This window comes from Calliopsis andreniformis, chromosome 5 (genome assembly GCF_051401765.1).
Source record: "Calliopsis andreniformis isolate RMS-2024a chromosome 5, iyCalAndr_principal, whole genome shotgun sequence".
Classification (NCBI taxonomy): domain Eukaryota; kingdom Metazoa; phylum Arthropoda; class Insecta; order Hymenoptera; family Andrenidae; genus Calliopsis; species Calliopsis andreniformis.
The window spans coordinates 16,517,275-16,540,701 of NC_135066.1; the positions used below are offsets into that span (position 1 = coordinate 16,517,275).

General features: G+C 29.6%; 6 protein-coding genes across 9 annotated transcripts; 3 read left to right on the forward strand and 3 right to left on the reverse strand.

Moving 5' to 3' along the window:
- Window positions 1-667: 667 nt before the first annotated feature.
- On the forward strand, window positions 668-5,398 carry LOC143179243 (CCA tRNA nucleotidyltransferase 1, mitochondrial). 4 transcript variants are annotated; one of them, XR_013001923.1, is made up of 9 exons: window positions 668-760; window positions 1,390-1,708; window positions 1,785-2,061; window positions 2,134-2,328; window positions 2,429-2,788; window positions 2,903-3,159; window positions 4,534-4,709; window positions 4,830-4,907; window positions 5,268-5,398. XR_013001923.1 is itself a non-coding variant. In XM_076378369.1 (6 exons), exons 1-6 carry the CDS (start codon window positions 918-920, stop codon window positions 3,084-3,086), a joined length of 1,389 nt encoding a protein of 462 aa, XP_076234484.1. In that variant the 5' UTR covers window positions 835-917; the 3' UTR covers window positions 3,087-3,181. The 4 variants fall into 4 exon arrangements, 1 of the variants encoding a protein (XP_076234484.1); XR_013001922.1 differs by lacking the exon at window positions 668-760 and adding an exon at window positions 835-971; XR_013001924.1 differs by lacking the exon at window positions 668-760 and adding an exon at window positions 936-1,036.
- Window positions 3,327-6,381, reverse strand: Tfiia-l (transcription factor IIA L). The gene is made up of 7 exons (XM_076378370.1): window positions 6,227-6,381; window positions 5,256-5,466; window positions 4,818-5,129; window positions 4,520-4,725; window positions 4,293-4,436; window positions 4,122-4,211; window positions 3,327-4,049 (listed from the first exon to the last, which is right to left on the reverse strand). The coding sequence occupies exons 1-7, from the start codon at window positions 6,248-6,250 to the stop codon at window positions 3,942-3,944; spliced, it is 1,095 nt and encodes a 364-aa protein (XP_076234485.1). The 5' UTR covers window positions 6,251-6,381; the 3' UTR covers window positions 3,327-3,941.
- A 564-nt stretch (window positions 6,382-6,945) lies between these two features.
- Mahj (LisH and WD40 domain-containing protein mahjong) lies at window positions 6,946-15,328 on the reverse strand. The gene is made up of 16 exons (XM_076377535.1): window positions 15,122-15,328; window positions 13,914-14,190; window positions 13,559-13,817; window positions 13,302-13,480; window positions 12,729-13,177; window positions 12,173-12,644; window positions 11,818-12,063; window positions 10,752-11,744; window positions 10,417-10,670; window positions 10,093-10,335; window positions 9,824-10,010; window positions 9,427-9,720; window positions 9,152-9,353; window positions 8,859-9,065; window positions 8,538-8,777; window positions 6,946-8,154 (listed from the first exon to the last, which is right to left on the reverse strand). Exons 2-16 carry the CDS (start codon window positions 14,172-14,174, stop codon window positions 7,943-7,945), a joined length of 4,698 nt encoding a protein of 1,565 aa, XP_076233650.1. The 5' UTR covers window positions 14,175-14,190; window positions 15,122-15,328; the 3' UTR covers window positions 6,946-7,942.
- A 426-nt stretch (window positions 15,329-15,754) lies between these two features.
- On the forward strand, window positions 15,755-17,532 carry Vha26 (V-type proton ATPase subunit Vha26). Its single transcript, XM_076377537.1, has 5 exons — window positions 15,755-15,938; window positions 16,589-16,764; window positions 16,842-17,010; window positions 17,098-17,281; window positions 17,398-17,532. Exons 1-5 carry the CDS (start codon window positions 15,906-15,908, stop codon window positions 17,514-17,516), a joined length of 681 nt encoding a protein of 226 aa, XP_076233652.1. The 5' UTR covers window positions 15,755-15,905; the 3' UTR covers window positions 17,517-17,532.
- Window positions 17,533-17,948: 416 nt separating this feature from the next.
- On the reverse strand, window positions 17,949-20,585 carry Pex13 (peroxisomal biogenesis factor 13). Its single transcript, XM_076377536.1, has 5 exons — window positions 20,392-20,585; window positions 19,784-20,047; window positions 19,406-19,653; window positions 19,090-19,269; window positions 17,949-18,993 (listed from the first exon to the last, which is right to left on the reverse strand). The coding sequence occupies exons 1-5, from the start codon at window positions 20,457-20,459 to the stop codon at window positions 18,629-18,631; spliced, it is 1,125 nt and encodes a 374-aa protein (XP_076233651.1). The 5' UTR covers window positions 20,460-20,585; the 3' UTR covers window positions 17,949-18,628.
- A 302-nt stretch (window positions 20,586-20,887) lies between these two features.
- LOC143178994 (CAAX prenyl protease 1 homolog) lies at window positions 20,888-22,925 on the forward strand. The gene is made up of 6 exons (XM_076377948.1): window positions 20,888-21,192; window positions 21,275-21,421; window positions 21,509-21,712; window positions 21,793-22,305; window positions 22,379-22,522; window positions 22,613-22,925. The coding sequence occupies exons 1-6, from the start codon at window positions 21,091-21,093 to the stop codon at window positions 22,829-22,831; spliced, it is 1,329 nt and encodes a 442-aa protein (XP_076234063.1). The 5' UTR covers window positions 20,888-21,090; the 3' UTR covers window positions 22,832-22,925.
- Window positions 22,926-23,427: the final 502 nt, after the last annotated feature.

A 23,427-nucleotide genomic window follows, 5' to 3' on the forward strand; every position in this document is an offset into this window, starting at 1 on the left:
TTTCCCATTCAACAGGAAATTCTTTAAATTTAATATGTTTTAAACACCTTTCTATTTCATTATGTATTGAATTATAGTTACACATTGATGTAATTGCGTTTAAATTTTCCATATTCCTTACAAATGAGTTTTTACAAAGGAATTATGTTATTAATTTATTGTTAATAAATTTTAATTAAAAACTTCTTTCAAATAAAAGATGTATTGATCCCCCTATATTGTTTATCTTATTCAGTTACATATCCATGCAAAAACGTAACAAAATGTAAAATTGTAGGAAAAAGTTATCTAATGTACTTTTAGTGAATGATATGTTAAATACAAACTTTTGTAGTTTAACTAAATTTCACACCGACAACTTTTGTATTATAGATACAAAATGTTTTATCAATACATAGAATTACATAGAATTAGAATCAATAAGTGAATAATGGATTAATGTTTCGAACTGCAATTGTTTTTATATCATAGTTGTAGATGTTGTAGATTTCGATATTTTATTAAACTTTTAACTAAATTAAAAATTTCAAAGTTTGAATAAAATACAAACAAATCTTATTTGCAATTCGTAAACACGAATCCGCATCCATTTACTATACATATTGATAATAAACTATCAGTAAAATGTACCCTTGTTATTTCAGCCTTCCTTTTTCGCTTGAGTAACGAAATATTTCGCTGAAAACAGTAACACAGAATATATAAAAATTACTAAAAAATGCGTATAGACTTTATTCTTTTTTGGTAAATCAATTAAGCGGTAATTAATTTTACTTTATAATGTAGAAGAAAAATACGATTATGAAATTACAAAAAAATGTAGTAGTAACATTAAAGTATTTGTCAATGAACTAAACACTTTTCTTGAAGGAATATGAATATGTGAATGTGAAAGGATGTTAAAGACTTTTTGAATAATGTTAAACATTTTTCCTCGTGTAAATTATATTACTACACGTTATTCATTACGAGTGAGTGTTTCACTTGTTTAAAAACTATTTTGTTTTATGAAGTTGAAATTAATTCGTAATTTGAGGTTGGATTTTAACCTCTGTATAGTAGAGCAATGAATTCTCCGATTGATTTTTTTGTTGTAGCTTATATTTTATAAAAATAAAGTTACATTGTAATTATTGTACCTATTATAGATATTTTAGTAATGAATGTATTTATTTAAATTTACAAAATATATTTTTTTTGTTTCTATATAAACAATAAGTATTTCTAAGGTAGACGTAATTAATTTAACACAAATGCGTGTTTAAATATATGTATATTTAAGGATAAACTTAAATATTAGTGTAATCTAACTGTATAAAAAACTGTACATTTGTTATAACTAATGTAATTTGAAATTTAAACAATTTTTTTAAACAATTTTTTCCACAGTTTCCACAGGCTTACCACAGTTGGCAAATGGTCAAAATGAAAAATGAACCAGCACCATCAAGCAGGGCTGATCCAGTGATCACAAAATTGGATAATCCGCTGTTTCACTCATTATTTACACCAGAGCTTAATATCTTAGTGGGATTATTTAAAAAACGAAATTATGAAATAAGAATTGCTGGAGGAGCTGTCAGGGACATTTTGATGGGTATAAAACCTGTAGATTTAGATTTTGCAACAACTGCTACTCCAGATGAAATGAAAAATATGTTTGAAGAAGAACAAGTTAGAATGATTAATAATAGGGGAGAGAAACATGGTAAATTCAATCACATCGTATTGTCATTTAGAATTATGAAAAAAAATTTTATTAAGAACGTTTATTAATTTCTTAGGTACCATTACTTCCAGAATTAATGATAAAGAAAATTTTGAAGTTACTACACTTAGAATTGACACGGCTACTGATGGTAGACATGCAGAAGTCAAATTAACAAAAGATTGGAAGTTAGATGCTCTTCGTAGAGATCTTACAATCAATTCTATGTTCCTTGACTTTGAGGGAAGAGTATATGATTACTTTTATGGATATGATGATTTACAGAAGAGGAGAGTCGTTTTTGTTGGAAGCCCAGTAACTAGAATTAGGGAAGATTACCTTAGAATCTTAAGGTACTACCAATTTAAAAAATAATTTTAATATACAATAGCTAAAATTTATTTTAGACTTTGACTACTTTGTAGGTATTTCCGCTTCTATGGAAGAATTGCAGAACAACCAGATTCTCACGATGAAACGACAATCATGGCAATAAAAGAAAATATAGATGGTTTAGAAAGAATATCTGGAGAAAGAATTTGGACAGAATGGTCGAAAATTCTTTCTGGAAATTATGCCAAAGAGTTAACTTTGAAGATGTTGGAATGTGGTATTGCAAAGTAATATTAAATTTCTAATCGGATTTTTTATGTTACTTTTGAATTTCTCACTAAGTCTATTAAACACGAAAGCATTTTAAAAAATTAACAATTTTTCTAGATATGTTGGACTTCCAGAAAATCCAGACGTAAAACGGTTTGAAGCCGTATGCGACGCTTCTAAGACAAATAATTTCTCTTTACATCAAATTTCGTTCCTCGCAGTCATGTTAAAAAATGAAGACGAAGTATTTACTCTTCATAACAGACTAAAGCTTTCTGCATATGAACGAGATTTAGCATTATTTTTAGTTAAAATGTGGGAAGATAAACCATGCGAAAATCCTTTAAAATTCTATAAGAGAATACTTATTCACTGGAAAGGAAACAATGCAAGTGCAAAAAGTTATATTTGCGAATTACTGAAATGTAAAGAACATCTAAGCCTGCTCGAAAAGGTTGAAAAAATTACGATACCGAGGTATTACGATAGTTCATTTCTTCTTATTTTCTCTTTAATTAAAAATTAAAGTTCGTCAATATTATTATATCCATTATTCTCATATTTAATACAGAAGATTCAACTTATTTATAGGTTCCCTGTTAATGGACACATGCTAATGCCATATGTTAAAAGAGGAAAAATGATTGGTCTAATCATGTCAGAGTTAAAAGATATTTGGTTAGACAAAGACTTTGAAATAACTGCAGAAGAGTTGCTACAAGAAGTTCCTCGAATTGTTAGTGAAATAGAAGATATAAAAACAATACGTCAATGATCACTGTACATCACATCATAATAAAATATTTTCCATAAGGCTTATCTAATCAGAGAAGTTCGCATTAAGAAATGTTCGTATTAAAAAATACTTTTGGTCTTATATTTCGCTAAAAATTTAACTTGTTTTTAAAACTTAATAATAGTGCTTCTCTGAAACAACAAAAAGATATTTAAATAAAAATGTTTTAGCTTCACACAAATCTAAGAAAAGGAAAAACAATGATACATGAATTAACAATATATAGTTCCATAGGAAACATTTTGTATTTAGATTTTTAACAGTATAAGACACATTTATTTTCAAGAGCATCACATATTTGTGGTAGATTGCGATCCCTTGGAATCTATTTACACAGTAAACTCACGTGAAAAATTTTCCGTATTGGAATTCCTCAAAATATAATTTAGTACGCACTTTATCATTGAGCTCTTAATTATACAGTAAAACCATAATTATTCGAAAATATTTGTTCAATTTTGATTTAAATTAAGCATGAGACAATTTTGATTTCTTTTTTACTTTCATTAAGAATTTTTAACTCTTCGTCCAAATCCCTTCTTAGTCTAATTTCAGAATATAAAAATGAACGATATTCATTCAATCGAATAATCAGGGTTTCAAAGTATTCGTAATTCGAAAAAAATAACAATCCTAATCGAGTCTATCGGAAATGATTGTATAGTATTGGACATTCTTGATTTTGTACAAATTGTTTTAAATGAATAGAATGTGTAACGTTTCTCAAAGGACAAATCTGGAGAAAAGTTTTCATATCAATTTCACGTGAACACATTACCAAGGTCAATTTTTTCGAAATTTTATATATTATTCTTTACCATCCCATATAAATTTTTACCATTCTGCATCACCATTCATTTTTTGAAAAACATAATCCTTACCGCTGAGGTTCATTATGCCATCTTTGAGGTAGAATTTCCATTTGTTTCTACTCCTTGTTATCTAGAAATTGTTCAAATTTAATTAATATACAATAAATATTAAAAATTAATAATAATAAATATTTTAATATACCTTGTCATATTGACAAACAACTACATTATCAGTATCAAAAAGATCTGCTGGATCATCATCCGTTACATCATCTTCCGAATTTAATGGTTCCTAAAAAAATATTTATTTCTCATTACTATATTTTAAGTGAAAAGGAACAAAACCATTAATATATTCAGTGCCATTAAATACCTCTTCTCTTGTAGCAGTTTCGTCGTTTTCTTCCTCTTCTTTATCGTCAAGATCTTCCTCTTCATCTTCATTGTCTTCTTCCTCTTCTTCTTCATCATCATCCGATGAATCTCCAAGAGGACCATCTAATTGTGCTATGTTATTCTAAACATTAATTTTCACTTATGAAAAACAAACAAAAATTTTTAAAAATACACATATTGCGTAAATATTATGCTTTTTAATACCTGATTTTGTACAGGTCGTTGAGAGACATTATTTGTATTCTGTGTAACAACCTGTATAGGCTGACTAACTTGGAGAGGTGCCAATGTTGCTTGGCCCTGAAGTGTGGAATTGACATGCTGCTGGAGCAATGTGGAAGCTAAGTTTGCTGGTAAGCCCATTGCAGCTGAAATAACTGGACCCGTCAAAATGGTATGTAACTGATTACCTAAAAATAAGTAAAATATATTAAGTAACTTAAATATAAAATACAATATCATTAACATATATTATTTATTATGTATAAAATAATGATCATACCTTGTATCGCAGATGCAGGAACCTGAATGGTTAATACTCTTTGTGGAGCATCTGGAACGCCTGTCTGTGGTGGCAAAGTTATTTGAATAGGTACTTGTCGGTCCATCACTGCAGATGTGGATGTTACTAATTGTTGCACTGGTGTGCCAGTATGTTGCTGCACTCCAGTTGTGGTAGAATGACATTGTGTTTGAGTTTGTGTTTGTTGTTGAGATTGTTGTTGTGTCTGTTGTGATTGTTGTTGTTGGGATGCTTGTTGTGGAGCTGAATTTCCTCCTGTTTGTTGTACAAAATGATTTCCTATATTTACTCCTAAAAAACCATAAATTTCTTATGATGCGTAATATAACACTCTACAAGTCAATTGCAATGAAGTTTTGTAATAAATAAGTTTATATATGACTTCAATAGTTAATTTAATGTAATATTAATGCTTACCTTTATTCACAGGCACAGCCTTGTGCGTATTTATTTGAGGAACCTGTGGCTCTGGAGGATCAGGATTAAGCTCAACGGCTTTGCTAGACATTAATTTTGTTTCCCATATTTGTTTGAGCTCTTGTAGTACTTGTTCATCTACACCCTCTTCTGAAAATGATTCTCTTACACCCGATATAACATCTTCTATCACAGTATTATATAATTTTAGCTGCAACAGTAACATACATTTTATCATTAAATAGCTAGAATGAATTTTTTAAATATTTGCATTCTTCTTAAATTCTATATACATTTTTCTATTTAATTTTCTTCAATATGTGCTTTTCTCAATTTTCTAATATACAGTAAGATATTAAAAAGTTATATGTAGTAAGTAATTAAACGAATGTTTTAATTATTTAGATAAGATATACAATTTTATGATTATTGCACGATAATTGTTAACTGACATAAAAATTCAATACTTTTCATTTTAATTGAAACAAATTTTAACTTTGCAGTTATAAATTTTTAATCTGCAAAAATGAATACTAAACACACTGTACTTGAACAGATTAAAAATTAAACTAACGTTACTAAAATGTAAGAATACCAAAGATAATCCTAACCTATTACTATAGAATAAAATCTTTATAAAATGATCTCTACATAAAGGTAATCATAATAAAATTACAAAAAAACATTTTGTTTAAATTTTGCATCATCATGGATATTAAAATTTGAACATGGATTATCATAAAGTCGTAAATCCTAATTATCAGTATCTAATCAGTAATACGTAAATCTATTATGAATTTCAAAACAACGTACAGTTCTGATCGAAGTGAAAGGATTAACGACGAGGATTGCGATGATAGAGGTGACAAGGAAAAACTCAAATAATAAAGATCATCATTGTCGTCATCGAAATAATCATAATTAATTGCTTCTTTGATCGGTGGCCGATTTTGCTCATATTTGTTACTCACCACACTTGTCTGACTGAGAGCCATAGCGAGGATAATTCGTATTGTCTAATTACAGAAACAATAGGAATAATCCAACGAATAAATCAGCTCCAGTTCAGAAGCCGATCCGCGGTAGCATCGCTCTTTTATATACTGTGGACACGTCTCCCATTCCACCTGACTCTACCGTGAATTAAGAACGGCCATCTCGGGGGAACCAGTGCCTCCAATTGCATAAATATAAATTCCTAGGGACTAGGGAGAAAATACCATCAAATACCCTACTTAATTAATGTAATAAAAGTTCGTTAAAATCAGTTAAAATTCAATACGTGTATGGTCACGTACAGTCAAAGCATATAAAGTGCTACTACTATTTTAAAAAATAAGCGAACCTCAAAAGTAATACATTAAAACGTGAAATTGAAAGATAAATTGCTTTATGGAAAAATGAAAATACTTGTCGCGCATTTTTCAAATATTAAATAAGATATTTCATTCACAGTTTCAGAATATTTAAGATACTTTACAGTAATAAAAATATATTTAAAATATATGATCACTGAATTAAAAATTGAACCTTTTAGAGAGTTTTAAATATTTTTCTGAATTGCAGGATCAAATTTATTTATGAAAAAGCGATTATTTAAAAATATGCAATAGATAGTGTGAATGAAAATACTGATAGGTTTACTGAAAATTCTTCGTAATGCGCGGTTCTATTTATTAGAGCAAGTCTATACAAATTCACGATTCTTTATTAATGATAACAAACGACAGGATTAAATCAACTTTTTACAATCTCCCTTTCTGTTTTCATCCTCGCTAAATGCACACACACATATACACGATCATACTCCCTCGCATTCATTTTTTCTTTCATATACATGTAAGTATACGTTCAAAGAATCTTGAAAATTTACTGTATCCATTAATTAAGGTCTCAAAATAATCGAGCTTTCAGTGATTTTTAAACAAGATCTTTCGATCGATAAAAATTTTCATTATGAGAAGAAAGAGAATCTCTTAATAGTAACCATCTTTTAGTAGAGAATATGCGATACAGGTTCATTGAACAACTAATATCTTAAATAATAATAGTATATACACTGAAATCGATCGATGAGGTATTCGATCGAAATTTAAATTCATATCAGCAAACCATCGTTTTTTTTTTAATATTTAATATTTTAGTAGCTGCTGAGTAACCCGGTTTTAGAATTATTTCATTGCCCAATTGTAATAGCACATTTTTATTTACTGGCTGAAGATTCATAAAAATTTCAATATTGGCGAAACGAGTACGTTTTAAGTACTTCTCTATTTTAGAAGCTATTTTTCAATTTAATTAAAATTAAACTTGTTTAATTACTCATCATATATAGAACACTTTTAATTATTATAAATCTTATCTAGAACATAGCACTAAAAAAAATTCCCAATTAAACCAATTACAAATTCAGTATACAATTAATTATAAATTATATAATAAAATTCATATTTTATTATACAAATAATTGTACGTATTATTTAAATGATTGTGTACCAATACTTTCTCCAGTCCTCCAAATATATATTCTCATTTCGCCAATTGGCAATTAATAAAACAAATAGTTATATTAAACTTTTCCCTTCAGCCTTATGATCTGTTTCAAAAGAAATGAAGTTCTATTTGTATGATGCATTAGAACTGCGTAAGACAAAAGTTCATTTGTTTCGCGCCTATTTGAAAGACTTCTATGGAAAAAGAATTTCAAGATCATCTACATCGGAGAGAGAAAATTCAGGAGAGTCAGGAGAGCGGCTGTAGTCTGTCATATCTTCTCCAGAATCATCGCCATCGGCCGCATCATCATCATCGTCATCGTCATCATCGTCGTTGTTCTCACGATCATTTCGCTCGTTTTCATCACCATTCTCTTCCACTACAGCATCTGGATTCTCTGCGTCTATTTAAAAACGATGTTTTTCAAAATAGACATGTACAAATATTACAAATAAAATAAATTAAAACTATGATTCGTTTGGCAGTTAGCAAGCAATAACATTGCCATCATCGTTCTCACGCACTTTATATAATATTATCAAAATCGAATTCTAAGTGAATTATATTTGAAAAAGTTTACAAATTAAATTAGAATAAGAGTTGAAGTAATTTGAAAGCAGTTACAAATGTTAAAAAAATATATGTGTTGTGAGTCTGATTGAAGCAAAAGAAAACAGAGAGTAAATTGGAAATATTTGAGATTTAACATGGATTTGAATAAGACTATTCATAAAACTAAGTTTTTAAACTAAAATTAAAAAATATTTAAGAATATAAGGTGCATACCATCAGCATTATTATCATCAGAACCAGAATTTGAACCATCATCGTCACTTGCGTCCAAATCTTCTTCATCATCGTCTTCATCAGCTTCATCTTCATCATCTCTTCTTCTGCCTACGTCGTACAGCCTGACGCAAGATTCTTGGATACTATCGAATTCACCTTGATTTTCGACTATTGCTATTTGTGTATCGAATTTATTACAAGCCAATCCGTAGATTCCTCTTTTAACGTCACAAGTTGCTACAATTAAAATTAAATTAGTACACATTAATATAATATAGCTAAGATTACAAAACTTAGATAAAGTTTAATAAAACTCACCAATATTACTATAATCCAAAGCATCTAATGTCTTAAACGAAGTTACATAATGCGATTCATCTCCATTTTCTTGATCCAAAGACACAGCATATATAATATTATTAACAGGAGAGAAAATTACTTCCATTTGATCGAGAGTCGGAACTGTCTTCAGTAAATGAAAAGTTCTTAGATCCCAAACTTCTGTATTGGACACTACCTCTGTACCTGTTTCAAAATTAGTTAATATCAAATAGATTATAAATGAAAATAATTTTATCAACTAAATAGAAATATATAATTCGTTTTAATACCATTCGGATGGAAGACTCCATTAAGAGTTTGATTTAACTTGTCAAACTTATGAATTTCTTTTCCTGAATTTACATCCCAGAGGATCCCATCGCTGAGAACCAGTTCATCGTTCATACTGAAGGTAGCGCGATTTTTGGTGTACTGATTAGAAATCGAAGGAGTAAGGGTAGTAAGTAATTTTCCTGTGGCTATATCGTAAATCTGTAAATAAAAATGATAAATTACCAATGGTCAATTCCCATACAGACTAAACACGTAAAGAAAAAATACGTACTGTAGCACTTTCTCCTTGAGTTCCAATAATTCTGTCTTGAAGTTTCCCAAACTCGACATAGTCCTCATTTTCTAAAGACAACTTCATATCAAAGAAGGTTCCTATACTCCAAAGTGCAGACATGGGGCTTCTCCATGCAGTGGACGTCAATAATAAATTTCCACGTTGGTTACATTCCATATGATATACATAGGATTCATGGCAAGGATATGTTGCTTCCTCTAATCCAGTGTATGCATTGAACATTTTTACATCCCCTGCGTAAGTACCCAGCATTAGATATTGCTGGCAAGGCTGTGAAAATATTAAACATTGAGATATTAGTAAAGATAAAGTTGCTTGTTTTGAATTTTTAAAGTATACAAATTGCCTAAATAATAATAGTAAAAATAATTACCGAGAAAATACAACAGGTAAAGGTTCCGACGTCAGTAGGTCGGAAGGTTTTTACAGGACAAAACCGACTGTAGATGTGCCTTCTATCTAATCTTCTACCATCCATACCTAAAGCTCTTCTGGCCAGCCTTACTGTTACATTTGTTGGTGTTGAATTTCTTGTACAGGGATCAGGGCACTTATGTGGTCTACAATTAAAGTGTTCTCTTTTTATGAATTATGTTCAGGACAATAAAACATTTTAACGATATCGAAGTGTAATATACTCACTCGAAAAGATTAAATTGTGGACAAGTAACCATGGGATTTTTACAGAGTGCATGTTGATTAGTTAAATATTCTGTGATAATAGAATCTAACGTTATAGTGGCTGGATTTGACGTAGCTACTCCGGGTCCTCCACCTCCAGGATCTCTTGAAATTTGTTTCTGCAGTGATCTGCATACTGTTGGCTGCATGTTGAACTGACAATTCATTGAACTGACTAGAGGTTGCTTATCGACTTGATTTTTCCTGAAATTAATATTATTATTTTTTCACACACTTTCGATATTTCCTTTAAAGTAAACTAAGGTGAGCTTAACTTCAACTTACTTTTGGTTAATCTGTAGTTTAATTGGTTGATTTGTGCTATTTGGAATAATGTTTTGATTGAGGCAGTCAGAAAGTTTTAAACGTATATTATTTCCGGGAGTTAAAGACGATGAACCCGAACCAGAATTCGAATGGGATATATACCTAGACGATGAAGTAGGAGTGGTGTTGTTTCGAGAAGATGTTTCTCTTTGATTGCATCTACTTGTGTTGTATAAATTAACAGGAGCTCCAGGAGAAAATCCATTTCTTGTCTTAAATGAAAAAATAAATTCGTATTACGCTTTACTCTTAATATTTAATCATTAGAATTCTTATTAACATTATCTACTTACTACAGATGTTACAGGGCTGCGGTAAGTGAATGGCTGATATGTGCACAATGGTTTCATTATTGCAGAGGAATCTAAACTTGCTTCTTTGTGAAGAGTAGCAGCTGTTTCCGTTAAGCCTTTCGATACTAAATGTTGGTATATTAATTGATTCAATTGTTGTTCATTGTACTGTATTCTAGTCTGTGCTACTACATTTGCTCGATGTAAACTGGCTAACGAAATTTCATATTCTGCTCCAGTAGGTTTTGCTTTCCCAGAAACTCTTTCCATTAATTCTAGAGCATATTTTTGAAACGTGACATGTTCCTGCCTTTTTTCTTGAAGTATTGGATCTTTCATAAGAGCTTGAATTTGTCCATCGGTGAACATCGGAAGCTTGCTAATTATTTGTCTAACTTTCTCACTACGTGCTAAGCCTGCCAAGGCACGACACGCTAGTGCTCTGATACTGTCTGCATCTGTAATCGGAGTCTTAACCATCATCAGTTGTAATAAAACCATTATTCCATTATTAGATCTAACACTTTCCCAGATTTTCTGTATCAATTCTTCACTGTTATTAATATTCGCTTTTTTCTTGGCAGAACCAGTCACCGAGTACCTTGCCACATTCCCGCCGATCCTATTTATTGGAGCACATACACAATTAATTACAGCTCTTAGCGCAGCTCTCTGTACATCGGGATCTGCAATAATTTCACATTCTGCTGCAGCCAAGAGTAAATTAATTGCCATAGTCATCGACATATCCGGCATGTCCACTCTTTCGCAAAGTAGCAGCATCACTTTTGGCACAACAGAACAAATAGCTATTACATCAAGACAAGATCGTACTGTTTCTGCGCTAGAAGTTGTGTGAACTCGACCACTATAATTCCATTCTCTAGCGAAAGCAATGATTTGGAGAAGGAGCGTTATGCCTCCAAGACGATATAATTCTTCTACTGGTGGCCATACTGCTCTTACAGACATTAGTTCTTGAAGTATCTCCACCTGACATGAAAAATAATGTAATAACAGCTTGCTTTGTTATACATGTGTACAAAATATATGTTGATTACTTTACCTTTGCTTGAACCTCTTCACTGCTTAGCTTACAAGCCTTATAAGGTGGTAATGATGGTTGCCACGTGTCACGTTCTGCTCTAACATTTTCTGCTCTTTGTAATTGTTCTGCTTTCAAATGTAAATGAGCTTCCATGTACCGTTTTAAAGCTACCGCAACATGTCGAACTATTTGTCTAGAAGCACATTCTTCATCATCATTTAATGCTGGCTCCTCTTCTATATTTAAAATAGGTAACGTGGATATCTAAGAAAAAGAGAAGATAAGAAATTAAATAGTGTATAAAATACAAAACTCTGAAATTCGTTGATAAATGTGTTTTATGAATTTTCATGTAATTTGACTAAGTATTTACCACATTGAAAAGTTTTCGCAGCCCATCCTGTGCATCGAACTCCTCTAAAATTACTTTAAATGGAAAAGAAAAGCCGAAGAACATTGTTGCATGGCATCTTCCAGAATCGTGGCTTCGTTCCAATAGCCATAATGCATAAGTGACAAGATCAGAAATAACATGCTTTGGCAGTAGACACACCCTTTCCATTGCGTCTTCGCAGTAAGCTAGGTAATATAAACAAATAGAAACCCCAGTAGCTGCGACGCTAGGTCTTGGAACATCTAAAAGTTTCTGTAATCCACCAACACTAAGAAATTCAATGGAGAATTTCTTATGACAGAGAAGAGAAGCTAAGTACTTCAAAGCTTCGAAAGCCAAGCGACTGTCCTTTGTTTCTCTGACATTAATATATTTCAGAATAAGTTCTAAAGCATTTTGTTCAAAAACGTGGCCTAGAAATTCTTGATATTCACCCATCGGCGTAAGATACCTGTATAATAGAAGAAAAATTTTGTTAAATAATCGACACTATACAGATTGCACTTACAAACAGATATAATAAAATTATCCTTACCTGAGTATAAGCATTTGCCTTGTAGCTAATGTTGGAGGATGTATCTGTACATTTCCAATAACATATGATTCCATTTCTGCCCATGAAGAGTTTGAATTCCCTTCTAATAACGTAGATGGAGTGCTAGAACACTGTAGTGAAGACGCAGAATTTTTTTGCAGATTACACCGTGCAGAGGAAACATTCAATGGCCTGCCATGAGTGTTTTGTGTCTTAGATGGTGTTACTTGATTATTATAATTGGAGTTCTTTGGTACAGATAGAGGTGGAGACATTATTTCTGGATACATGACATCATTTTTTACAGGGGTTTCACATTCTGTATCGTTTTTCTTCTTTTTAGCTAAAGGAGCGGAATCTTCTGAGGACTGCAGGCAATCTTCCTCTTCGTCGGAAAAATAATTACTAGGACTTTTGAGAACTCCATTTTCTTTTCGTTTTTCTCGCACCTTTAAATGAAATTGTAATATTGTAACATATGGGGTATATTAATTGATAAGATATAAGTGATAGAATTAGAGATAGATAAGATGAAATGATACAATTAAAAAGTAGATTACAAACTGTTATTACTTTTCTCTTGCCAGGAACTCCTTTATTTTCACCATCTCCTCCACTATTTCTGTCTTGACCGAAATGTGCAAAAGGTCGATTATTAACTGCAAGTTGTCTATCTTCCTGTGCTTTCTCTTGTAATTTATGAAGTCTTTGTAACATTAGAGGAACCATTTTTGCATTTAATTCTCTAAATCCTGAATAATGAGTGATAAATAAATAAATGGTACCGAAATTTTTAACAACATTCAATGAGTAATGGAATAGAAACAAACCTGTAGCTATCTCCTGAACTTCCATTGCAGCTGCTACAAGTCCAGTTGCATAACTCTGCAATGGTTCTATACTTTTTTCTGCCCAAGAAAAAAGACGATGTATGAGTCCTTCCATATCTGGCTGAAACACTGCAGAGGTTTCTAAGCCAGGAAGAATATCCAGCATAAGACGACAAGCAGCAATATTGAGTTTTCTAACATCACGACCTGTGATACCCGAGCGAGACCAGTAAGTGTCTCTTAAATAATCATTTATGAGCTGTTGAAAATATAATATATTATTGAAGTTTGCTTTAATATTTATATTATGCGTTTCTTAAAATTTATACTTAATTAATATTATACAGTAACTCACCTTAGTCATAAAATTATCTTTTCTAAACAAAACTTTCAGTATATGCCCAAAATTGCACTCTGGATCTGTTCGTGATGGATGTCTTTCATCAAATGGATCTGGATCCATTTTTAAATAGTTCTCTGTTTCTAATTCTATGATTTCTGCCAGTCTTTGAAGCGTTGGAATTGGATCATATGTAGGTGATGTGTGTTCCTCTTCCCATTGTCTGAGAATCTGAACTACATCTGTTACTTCTGCTAATGATTCTGCACTTGACATCTTTTTCTGTGTAATCCTATAAATATAAATTCAAGTTCATACATTTGATACATAAAATTACTTGGAATTAAAAACACAACTTAATTGTCTTCAGTGTTTCAAAGTATTTATTTCTGGCACTTTTAGTCTCCTAATTGTTTCAGAACTCTCAGATTATTATGTGAAATGTTTAATATTATAACTCAATTAAATACAAAATGTATTAACTAAACGATATGTTAACAGTAAAATAATTTATGTTTTTAATATGGAGCAATAGAATTACCAGTCATTCAATTAATTAAAAAAATGAGAATTTTTGTTTATATTTATATATTGCACAATTAACATAATGCAACCTGAGAAATATAAACTGCAATAAATACTACATAAAATCCTTATTTTAAGATTTGTTTCTTCTACCTTTCATTTTATCATTCACCCTTTCATCAACAAGAATTTAACAAAGTAATGTAATACACAATTTTAATTAAACTGAAAATAGAAAATCATTATCAAAATTAATGCACATTCTCCAATTGGACTAAATTTGCAAAATTTTAAGAAAATATATGATATACATAATTCTCCATCAACAAATCGAGTACGGAAATAATTAAATTTAATACTTATTTATGATCTAAACGTTATTAAGCAACTGTTCATTAAAATCTAAAATCAACTAGTAACTTAACCTTAAAATTCAACGTATGATAAACAAAGATCAACCTCTTGAGGAGAAAGAAACACGCAAGAAATCGATAAAGCATTATAAATGATTGAAAACAATTGAAACAATTATGAAGAAAAGTGAATATTCTACCAATAAAAATAGTTTGTTGATATTTTTTACAAATCAGATGATGAAAGGCAACGCGTGTCTTTATAGGTTAGAGTCGATGAAACAATACCTTCTTGAAATTTAATTGTCAACTACGATGTTTGACAGTTATATCAACAGGCATTACCTTCCTAAGTGAGTTAAATCGCGTTAAATCGTCTAAATATTTGAAATTCTGATTGAGAACAGTATTTTTTTATAAAAGTACGAAACGCAACCACCGACACGCACGCTGAAGACGAGCTAGTTAATTCAACGTTTGAAGTGTACCGAAATGTCACAATAAAGTAGGATTTTTTGCATCGTATACGTTGGTTCTGTGTACTTAGTACCTTTTGCAAACAGTTAAGGCAACATAAAAGATAATTTTATCAAACAATAACATATCTTTTTGTACTTAACCAAACGTAAGCGAAAACATTGCATGTAAAGTTTTATTAATCTTGTAAAATTATGTTTACATGCAAATTAGTGAACTTAATAAGCAACGTTATAAAAGCTCTTTCATTACACAATATAGCTATTACAAATGATCTTGTCTTAATTAAAAGTGAACGTAAAGTTTATAATATATTCGATATAGTATATAGATATATATATATATATATATATATTTATTATTACATGAGTAGTTTTACGAGCAAGCTGCTAACACACACCAAATTTTTGAAAATGAATATCGATACTTATAATACAGTTTTGTGCATTTTAGGAACACGCTGATATATGTTGCACCTGTGTAATCGTTTTTACGAACGCGCCATTCGTGTCATATGATCATCATTAACTGAAGACACTTTCGTCAGTAGGCGTTGACTCCTTGAAAAATTCTAATCGAAACGCGTTGAAACTCGGGAAACAGTTCCTTAAATCTTTACTGTAAGGAAAGTAACGAATTCTAAAACATCACCATGGCACTAAGCGATGCAGATGTACAAAAACAGGTACGAAACCATTCAGATTAAAACAATTTTGAAGCTGTCGTTCGAGCATTGATTTTAAGCTATTTTTGCATTTTATTCTATATATTGTTGCTTCGGTAGAATACTTGTTTTTGGCAGATTCTCTTGTCAAATTCATATTTTTCCTTGCGTTCTATAATAGACGACACTTTAAAGAATGAAATTTTATTGAGCAGATAATGTTCAACAATTTTGCAAAGCGAATTTGTGGATGAAAGTATAGCTATTAAATTATTTTAAGTCATTTCTTTACAAGTGATAAATAATTTATTAAATTATTTTCTAAATTATATTATAAATATTTTACTTAATGAAAATTTTGCTGTAAAATGGAATTGTTAATATTTTTATTTTTTAAAATAAATTTTGTTCTAATTTTTAATTTACAATTTTTAAATTTGTAAAGTATGAGTAATATATTTGTCATTATTATGACAAAAAATAAGACTCCAATTTTTTTTTATAGTTAAATAAATTCTTCAATTTAAATAAATTATTTTTTAATTAATTAATAAAATAAAATTTGTTATATTAAGGATTTACATGTATTGCACAAATTTATAATTAATGTACATTTTCAAATAAACGTTAACTTGCGATATTCTTTAATGACAACTCTAATGTCTTTTTAGATTAAACATATGATGGCCTTTATTGAACAAGAGGCTAATGAAAAAGCTGAGGAAATTGATGCCAAAGCTGAAGAAGAATTCAATATTGAGAAAGGTCGTCTGGTTCAGCAACAAAGACTTAAAATTATGGAATACTATGAGAAGAAAGAGAAACAAGTGGAACTTCAAAAGAAAATGTACATACAGCTTAAAAACTAATTCATAATGTTACATAATGGTTTATATTGTGACAATTATTAATCTTTTTGTACAGCCAATCATCAAACATGCTAAACCAAGCTCGTTTGAAAGTTTTGAAAGTTAGAGAAGATCATGTACGTAATGTACTTGATGAAGCTAGGAAAAGATTAGGAGAAGTAACACACGATAATTCACAGTACAGAGAAGTTTTAAAATTGTTAATTATACAAGGCCTTTGTCAGGTATATGTTTCCATTTTTTATCACTTCCTTAAAGATTTCATGAATATTTGTAATTTATATAACAATATTTAAATTTTCAATTTGCAGTTGACAGAAAGTCATGTTCTTATTCGTGTGCGTCAAGCAGATATTCCTCTAGTAGAATCTCTTCTTGATTCTGTTTATGATACTTATAAGCAGATAACAAAGAAGGATATTATAGTTAAAATTGATCAAGATAATTTTCTTTCTCCTGATAGCTGTGGCGGTGTTGACTTGTTTACAGCGAAAGGTATTTTTTCATTAAAATTATTTTGTATTTTTCAAGAAAAAGATACTTGTGATTGCACTACATGTTGTTTACTAATATATTACGATAAATCAAGCTTTGCGTTATTTCTTTTTCAGGACGCATAAAAGTCAGTAACACTTTGGAAACAAGATTAGAATTAATAGCACAGCAATTGATACCGGATATACGTTCGGCTCTGTTTGGAAGCAATCCCAATCGCAAGTTCACTGATTAAAAAGAAAGTCCGTTATCATCTTCTCTTTTCTCTTTTCATTGTTTTTTTCCTTCCTAACAAAACATTCCCTTCTTTAGAATGCTAAAATGACTGCAGAATTCGTTGTATAGAACGTAGAATCTATCGTCAACGTTGTTGGAAAGAGAAAGAAAGTAAAATTGTAAATTATAAAAAATATGCGCGCGCGAGCGTGCGCATTCAAATTAAAATATATATATATATATATATATATAAATACATATATCTATATAAAGTGTTTTATGTCAACATGAATGTAAATGTTTTAAAATATTTTCCTCCGAGAGAAAACTATTTCCTTGTACAATAATTCATTTTATTTTTATTATAGTTTTTCTGTTTTTATCTGTTATGGTAAATACAACTGCTTCAAGGAAATATTACCTATACAGAAACATGTATTATTATTTTTTATTATACGTACATATTGTTACGTGTAATAAATTTTCGCCTAATTAAAAGATTCATTTTTGAGATAACTTAAAAAATGAATATCCTTTCAAACAAGCTTTACTGTAAAAATAAATGCCAGGTTGTAAATTATATTTAACGTTTGTTCTTTAAATAAAGAATACGCTTAATAATTTCTGTTTAAATATTCAATTTATTATAAACAAAAATTAAGCAAAATAGAAAACTATACAAATGTAACAATGTAATAAATGACTATAGTAAAGTTAAAATTATCTATTATGATTTGCAGTATAATTATAAGTACTGCATATAACTTTTTTAGAAATTCCATGTACTAAACCTATCTAAAAAAGAGTTGTCAAATTTTACAGTAGAACTCAGTAATAATAGAATCCCAGTTTAATTAATTATAACATTGCTAAATATCACTGCATTGAAATCAAAATTTATCTAAATTCTTTGCTATTTTTTACAAAATGTATTCTTAAAATGTTTTCTTATGACATAGTTTCAAGGCAATTTCGGTATTCTTCAGGATAAGTTAATAATAGATACAAAATCTTGAATAATTGGGAATTACGTGATTGTAACTGTAAAACATTTGGTATTCGATTTAAATCTCATATTTTTAAAAAGTTTAATGAAAAATATTTCAATTTTTGAAAATAAATTTTAATTGTTTATATTCCATTTGCGAAGTTTTCATCATTTTTTAAGATCTCAGAACTTTCTTTATTACTTTTGCAATTATTTTCGCTTGCAAAAGCTTTTTCGGTATTTTGAGAAGTTGCTTCAATATTTTCCTTTCTCTTTTTTAGTTTTCCTATAACTTTCACATAATTGCAGGGAATAAGCCCAACGTTTATATTATCAGTAGCTTTGAACCATCCTGGTAAATTTTTTGGTTGTAGAGGTTGAGGTGCAAGACAAACCTGTTGTCCAGCTTTTATACTAAGTTCTTCATTATTTGCTGCAACAAAGTCATAAAGTACTGTTGCAACATACATGGGTTCTTCATATTGATGCCATTCTTTTGGATCTTTCCCTACAATGTATGCATTATTATTTAATTGCCATTCTGTACAGAGCAGTATTACCAGTATTACTAAATATAACAATATTATTTTACTGTTGTTAGTACCTTTCATTTGAATATGTTTAATATTACTCGAAATTTTGTGAATCATGTAAGGTACAACAAAAAATACACTAAATATTAAAAATCCAGACCAAAAGGAGCCATTAACATTATTTTCATTTTCAATTTTTGCTACAGATTTTTTCCAAAACTCTTCATTAATGGAACCATTGTCCTGAAAACCTAAATAAGTGCAATGAATTGCAATGTTAGTAAATAATAGTAGTAATTGGATCATAACAAAAGTTACAATACTTTGTAAAATTACATAACATAACAATAACATTAAATCTATATAAGTGACTTTTATAAACATTACCAGTATTGCGTGTTATTTTCCTATACAACCATTTCAGAAATCTAATTAAAGCAAAAGTACTAAATAATTGTCCTAGAGTAGAACGTAATCTTCCAATATTCTCTGCCACACTTAAAATTGCTTTGAACGAATTTGTTAAAGCAAAATATGTAGATTCCAGAAGCATTGTCATGGATGAAAATGTTTGAAGGACAGTTTCAATTAACTGAAAGGTTGGCCTAGTACTATCTTCAACATATTGATAAAATCTGTAAATAAAAAGTTTATTCTGAAATGTCTTTTACTATTATATTTTAAAAGCTAGAAGTTCTAATATTGAATTGATATTCCAATTCAAATGCTGTGTTAGATTATTTTTAAAGAAATTATGCAACTTGCCTACTTTCAACATCACCGCTATGTCCACCAAATGTGTTATAATTATTATAGCTAGAATAAGGGTTTAAACCATAAGAATTATATCCTCCAAAACCACCGAACCCTCTATATTGACTACCATAACCATATCCATTATAATTCAGTCCAAATGGTCTATAATTACTGTATCCAGAATAATTTTGCACTGGTTGACGTGGTGGTATAGGTGGTGGGTTCCCTGGTTGAACATTTGAAGGAGGAAATGGTGATGATATACCTGGTGTACTATAAAAAAATTGTTTTACATTAGAATAATACAAATATTACTTACAGTCCACAATGTAAATATGAATAAAACATTTTAATGTGCCATTTCATTCTAAATGCTTGCACTTAGATCTTGACTATGAAAATAACAAATGAACTAGCGAGCAATTACTTTTATTAAATCTGTACATTCATTGATATAAAGTAAACTTTATTACTCTTTTTTTATGACACATCATTCTACTGTTATCACTTTCGATCATAAATACTTTGTATTTCATGTAAAATAATTTCTTAATTATTGTATATAACGTTCACATTTTATTAAATTCAATTCAAATGAATTTTTAAAACATCAGTACCTGATCGAAAGATTCGGAACATTTTTTAACTGATTCGTATTAATTCCACTCGATCTTTCAGGCGTCATCGTTAACGATAACTCCGTCTATCGTTTTTTTACTGAAAATTCGCGTACAAAGTTCATAACACCTCTACAAATGCAAAAAAGACTTCTGCATTTGCATATAAATATACATATAACTTTTTTGACAACTGTGAAGATTACTATTCATTGTGGAAAGTTTGGACAAGTTTGCAACTGACTTCTTCTTTAGAGATATTTCATTCTTAAAACATGTCACTGAAGTCCAAGAGAAATACAAATACAAATTTTCATTGCAAGTAAATTCCTTTCAATTCTTCAATTACGTAAAATATATTTAAATACGCATGATTTTATTTTTGAATAAAATTTATGAAATTTTCTTCTAAAATTCACTATAATAAATTTAAATATAAGACATTTTGTTTAGTAATAAAAAATCAAAATAAGATGTAACATGATCGAATAACACGTTGGTCGAATTTCTAATTTAAAACGTTCGAATAAAATCACTTTGAACAAAGTTTAAGATAGTTTCAGAAGGAGAGTATTCAGAGTGATCTAGAGTATCCTGATAAAACTTAATCAGACATCAGACCTAACCCTCATTGAGAGAAACGATATCCACGGGGAGACACCGCAATCAAGATTTTTGCATTTATTAAATGTGGAAATAATGTCTAGTTTTGTTAAACTAATCGAAGAAAATATACTTTACGAAATTTTAATACTGATATGGCTACTCTTTCTTTGGGAATTTTATTTGAGCCTTCGGCAGGTATGTTGCTGCTTAACCTATAATTTCACGATACCTTAAATGATAGAGAGGATTAATCAAAAGAATATTGTAACTTTTTCAGAAAGCTTTGATGATGCGTTTAATAGATTTGCCTAAATGTGTTGAAGGCTTAATAACCAAAGATGTTTATGATAAAGCGCACAGTTATAGTTTAGACAAACTGAACTTCAGCAATTTTAAGGATATTTATTCTAATCTTCTTACTACTGTATGAAAATTAACTTACTTTCAATTATTCTTTATTATTAATTATACATTGCTGTGTAAATAATTAAAAACAATTAAATATTTATAGTCTCTCCTGTTGGTCTTTTGTTATCATCATTTTTGGCAATGGAGCATTGAGATAGCAAAATATGTTGGTCTCAATCATGAAAATGAAATTCTTATAAGTGCCATTTGTATGCTGATTATAAATGTCATTTATGATACGATTACTCTTCCATTGAAAATCTATGGGACATTTGTAGTGGAACAGAAACATGGATTTAATAAAGAGGTAAAGAATATTTTATATATTTTATATTTTTAAAAATTGTGATATACATATTCGTATTAAAAATTTCATGTTCATTTCAGACTCCATTGTTCTTTGTCAAAGATCAACTTCTTAAATTTATTGTTGCACAAGTAATTGCAATACCTTTCCTTTGTGCTATGATATGGATTATAAAGAATGGGGGAGATTACTTTTTCCTTTATGTTTGGATCTTTGTGATCATTGTCATTCTTTTCATGATGATTATTTATCCAGAAGTTATTGCTCCACTTTTTGATAAGTATACGCCACTACCAGATGGTGACTTGAAAAGAAAAATTGAAGTCTTGGCAGCTTCAGTCAATTTTCCACTTTATAAGTTATTTATTGTTGAAGGATCAAAGAGATCCTCTCATAGCAATGCATATTTGTATGGGTTCCATAAACATAAAAGGATAGTTCTATTTGACACTCTAGTCAAAGAATATTATAAACTAGGAGAAGGTGAAACAAAGGCAAAAGGATGCGAAACAGATGAAGTATTGGCAGTATTAGCACATGAACTAGGACACTGGAAATACAGTCATACATTGAAAGGATTTTTACTTGCTCAGGTACGTTTTTCAATTAAAATAAGTAGTTAACAGTTTACATTGCAATTTCTGAAATTTTATTTTTTTTTTATAGGTGAGCTTTTTGACAAATATTCTTTTGTATGCAAAGCTTCTTAATTATAAGCCAATGTATGTTGCATTTGGCTTTTTGGACTCACAACCCACATTCATAGGGCTTATTATTGTCTCTATGTATATAGTAATACCTTTCAACACAGTAAGTTCATTACTTTTAACATTAAAGATTACATAGATGAGAAGAATTATTCGAATTGTATACCTAAAATTTCTTATCACTTCTTTCCAGTTAATGAAGTTTGTAACAGTGGTGATATGCAGAAAATTCGAATTTGAAGCAGATAAATTTGCAAAGATTTTGGGGCATGGGGATGCATTGAAAAGGTCATTAATTAAATTACAAGAAGATAATCTTGGTTATCCTCTTTATGATAAACTATATTCTAGTTGGCATCATAGCCATCCTCCACTTCTCGAAAGACTTGGAGCTATTGACAAAGAAGATTAATCATACAAAGAATTCCAACATTACAAATATTGTCATTTATAAAAATAATTGTAATGCATTATACTACCGATTATAAAAATAATTCTAAAATTAACTTAATTTAATTTCATAACTGAAAACATGTTTATTTCGGTTTAGTTCAAAGTTATGTTACAAGTTAAGAAACCTAAAAGAAAATTCATTTTAAAAAACATGTTTCGTTTGTTTTAAATTTAATTATGAGGTTTAAATAATTTAAAAGAGCATTTATAGAAACAAATAGTTAGTTCATAAATCAAAGTGTGTCTGTTGAAATGAAAGAATTACTTTGATAAAATACATAATATTTCAACTGCCACATATTTACCAAAAGATCCAATTAACTCGAAATAGTTTAAAGAAATGTTTAGTTTTAAATGTACCCACTTCATGTACGAATAATTATTATAATCATAAATAATACTTTGTAATACTGAAAACTTCCAGTATTTTTTCTAAGTGATTATGATGACAAATAATACGTCTAATCTTGAAAATTTACTCTTTAAAAAATGTCAATTCATTAGTGATCTCTTTATAAAGAAAGATATATTTCCTTTAATACTTTTTAAATGAGT

Coding starts and splice junctions, on each gene's coding strand:
- Tfiia-l (XM_076378370.1), bottom strand. CDS start 6,250: ATGGCTCTCAGTCAGACAAGTGTG. Junction 4,726..4,817: donor TCCTGCATCTGCGATACAAG/GTATGATCATTA, acceptor ACTTATTTTTAG/GTAATCAGTTACATACCATT. Junction 4,437..4,519: donor AACGACCTGTACAAAATCAG/GTATTAAAAAGC, acceptor ATTAATGTTTAG/AATAACATAGCACAATTAGA.
- LOC143178994 (XM_076377948.1), top strand. CDS start 21,091: ATGTCTAGTTTTGTTAAACTAATCGAAGAAAATATACTTTACGAAATT. Junction 21,422..21,508: donor ATTCTAATCTTCTTACTACT/GTATGAAAATTA, acceptor AAATATTTATAG/TCTCTCCTGTTGGTCTTTTG. Junction 21,713..21,792: donor AACATGGATTTAATAAAGAG/GTAAAGAATATT, acceptor TGTTCATTTCAG/ACTCCATTGTTCTTTGTCAA.
- LOC143179243 (XM_076378369.1), top strand. CDS start 918: ATGTTAAACATTTTTCCTCGTGTAAATTATATTACTACACGTTATTCA. Junction 2,062..2,133: donor GATTACCTTAGAATCTTAAG/GTACTACCAATT, acceptor ACTACTTTGTAG/GTATTTCCGCTTCTATGGAA. Junction 2,329..2,428: donor TTGGAATGTGGTATTGCAAA/GTAATATTAAAT, acceptor CAATTTTTCTAG/ATATGTTGGACTTCCAGAAA.
- Mahj (XM_076377535.1), bottom strand. CDS start 14,174: ATGTCAAGTGCAGAATCATTAGCAGAAGTAACAGATGTAGTTCAGATT. Junction 13,818..13,913: donor AAGATAATTTTATGACTAAG/GTGAGTTACTGT, acceptor TATTTTCAACAG/CTCATAAATGATTATTTAAG. Junction 10,336..10,416: donor AAACTACAGATTAACCAAAA/GTAAGTTGAAGT, acceptor TATTAATTTCAG/GAAAAATCAAGTCGATAAGC.
- Vha26 (XM_076377537.1), top strand. CDS start 15,906: ATGGCACTAAGCGATGCAGATGTACAAAAACAG. Junction 16,765..16,841: donor GTGGAACTTCAAAAGAAAAT/GTACATACAGCT, acceptor CTTTTTGTACAG/CCAATCATCAAACATGCTAA. Junction 17,282..17,397: donor TGACTTGTTTACAGCGAAAG/GTATTTTTTCAT, acceptor TTTCTTTTTCAG/GACGCATAAAAGTCAGTAAC.
- Pex13 (XM_076377536.1), bottom strand. CDS start 20,459: ATGACGCCTGAAAGATCGAGTGGAATTAATACGAATCAGTTAAAAAAT. Junction 19,654..19,783: donor AGCGGTGATGTTGAAAGTAG/GCAAGTTGCATA, acceptor TTTTATTTACAG/ATTTTATCAATATGTTGAAG. Junction 18,994..19,089: donor TAAACATATTCAAATGAAAG/GTACTAACAACA, acceptor CATACATTGTAG/GGAAAGATCCAAAAGAATGG.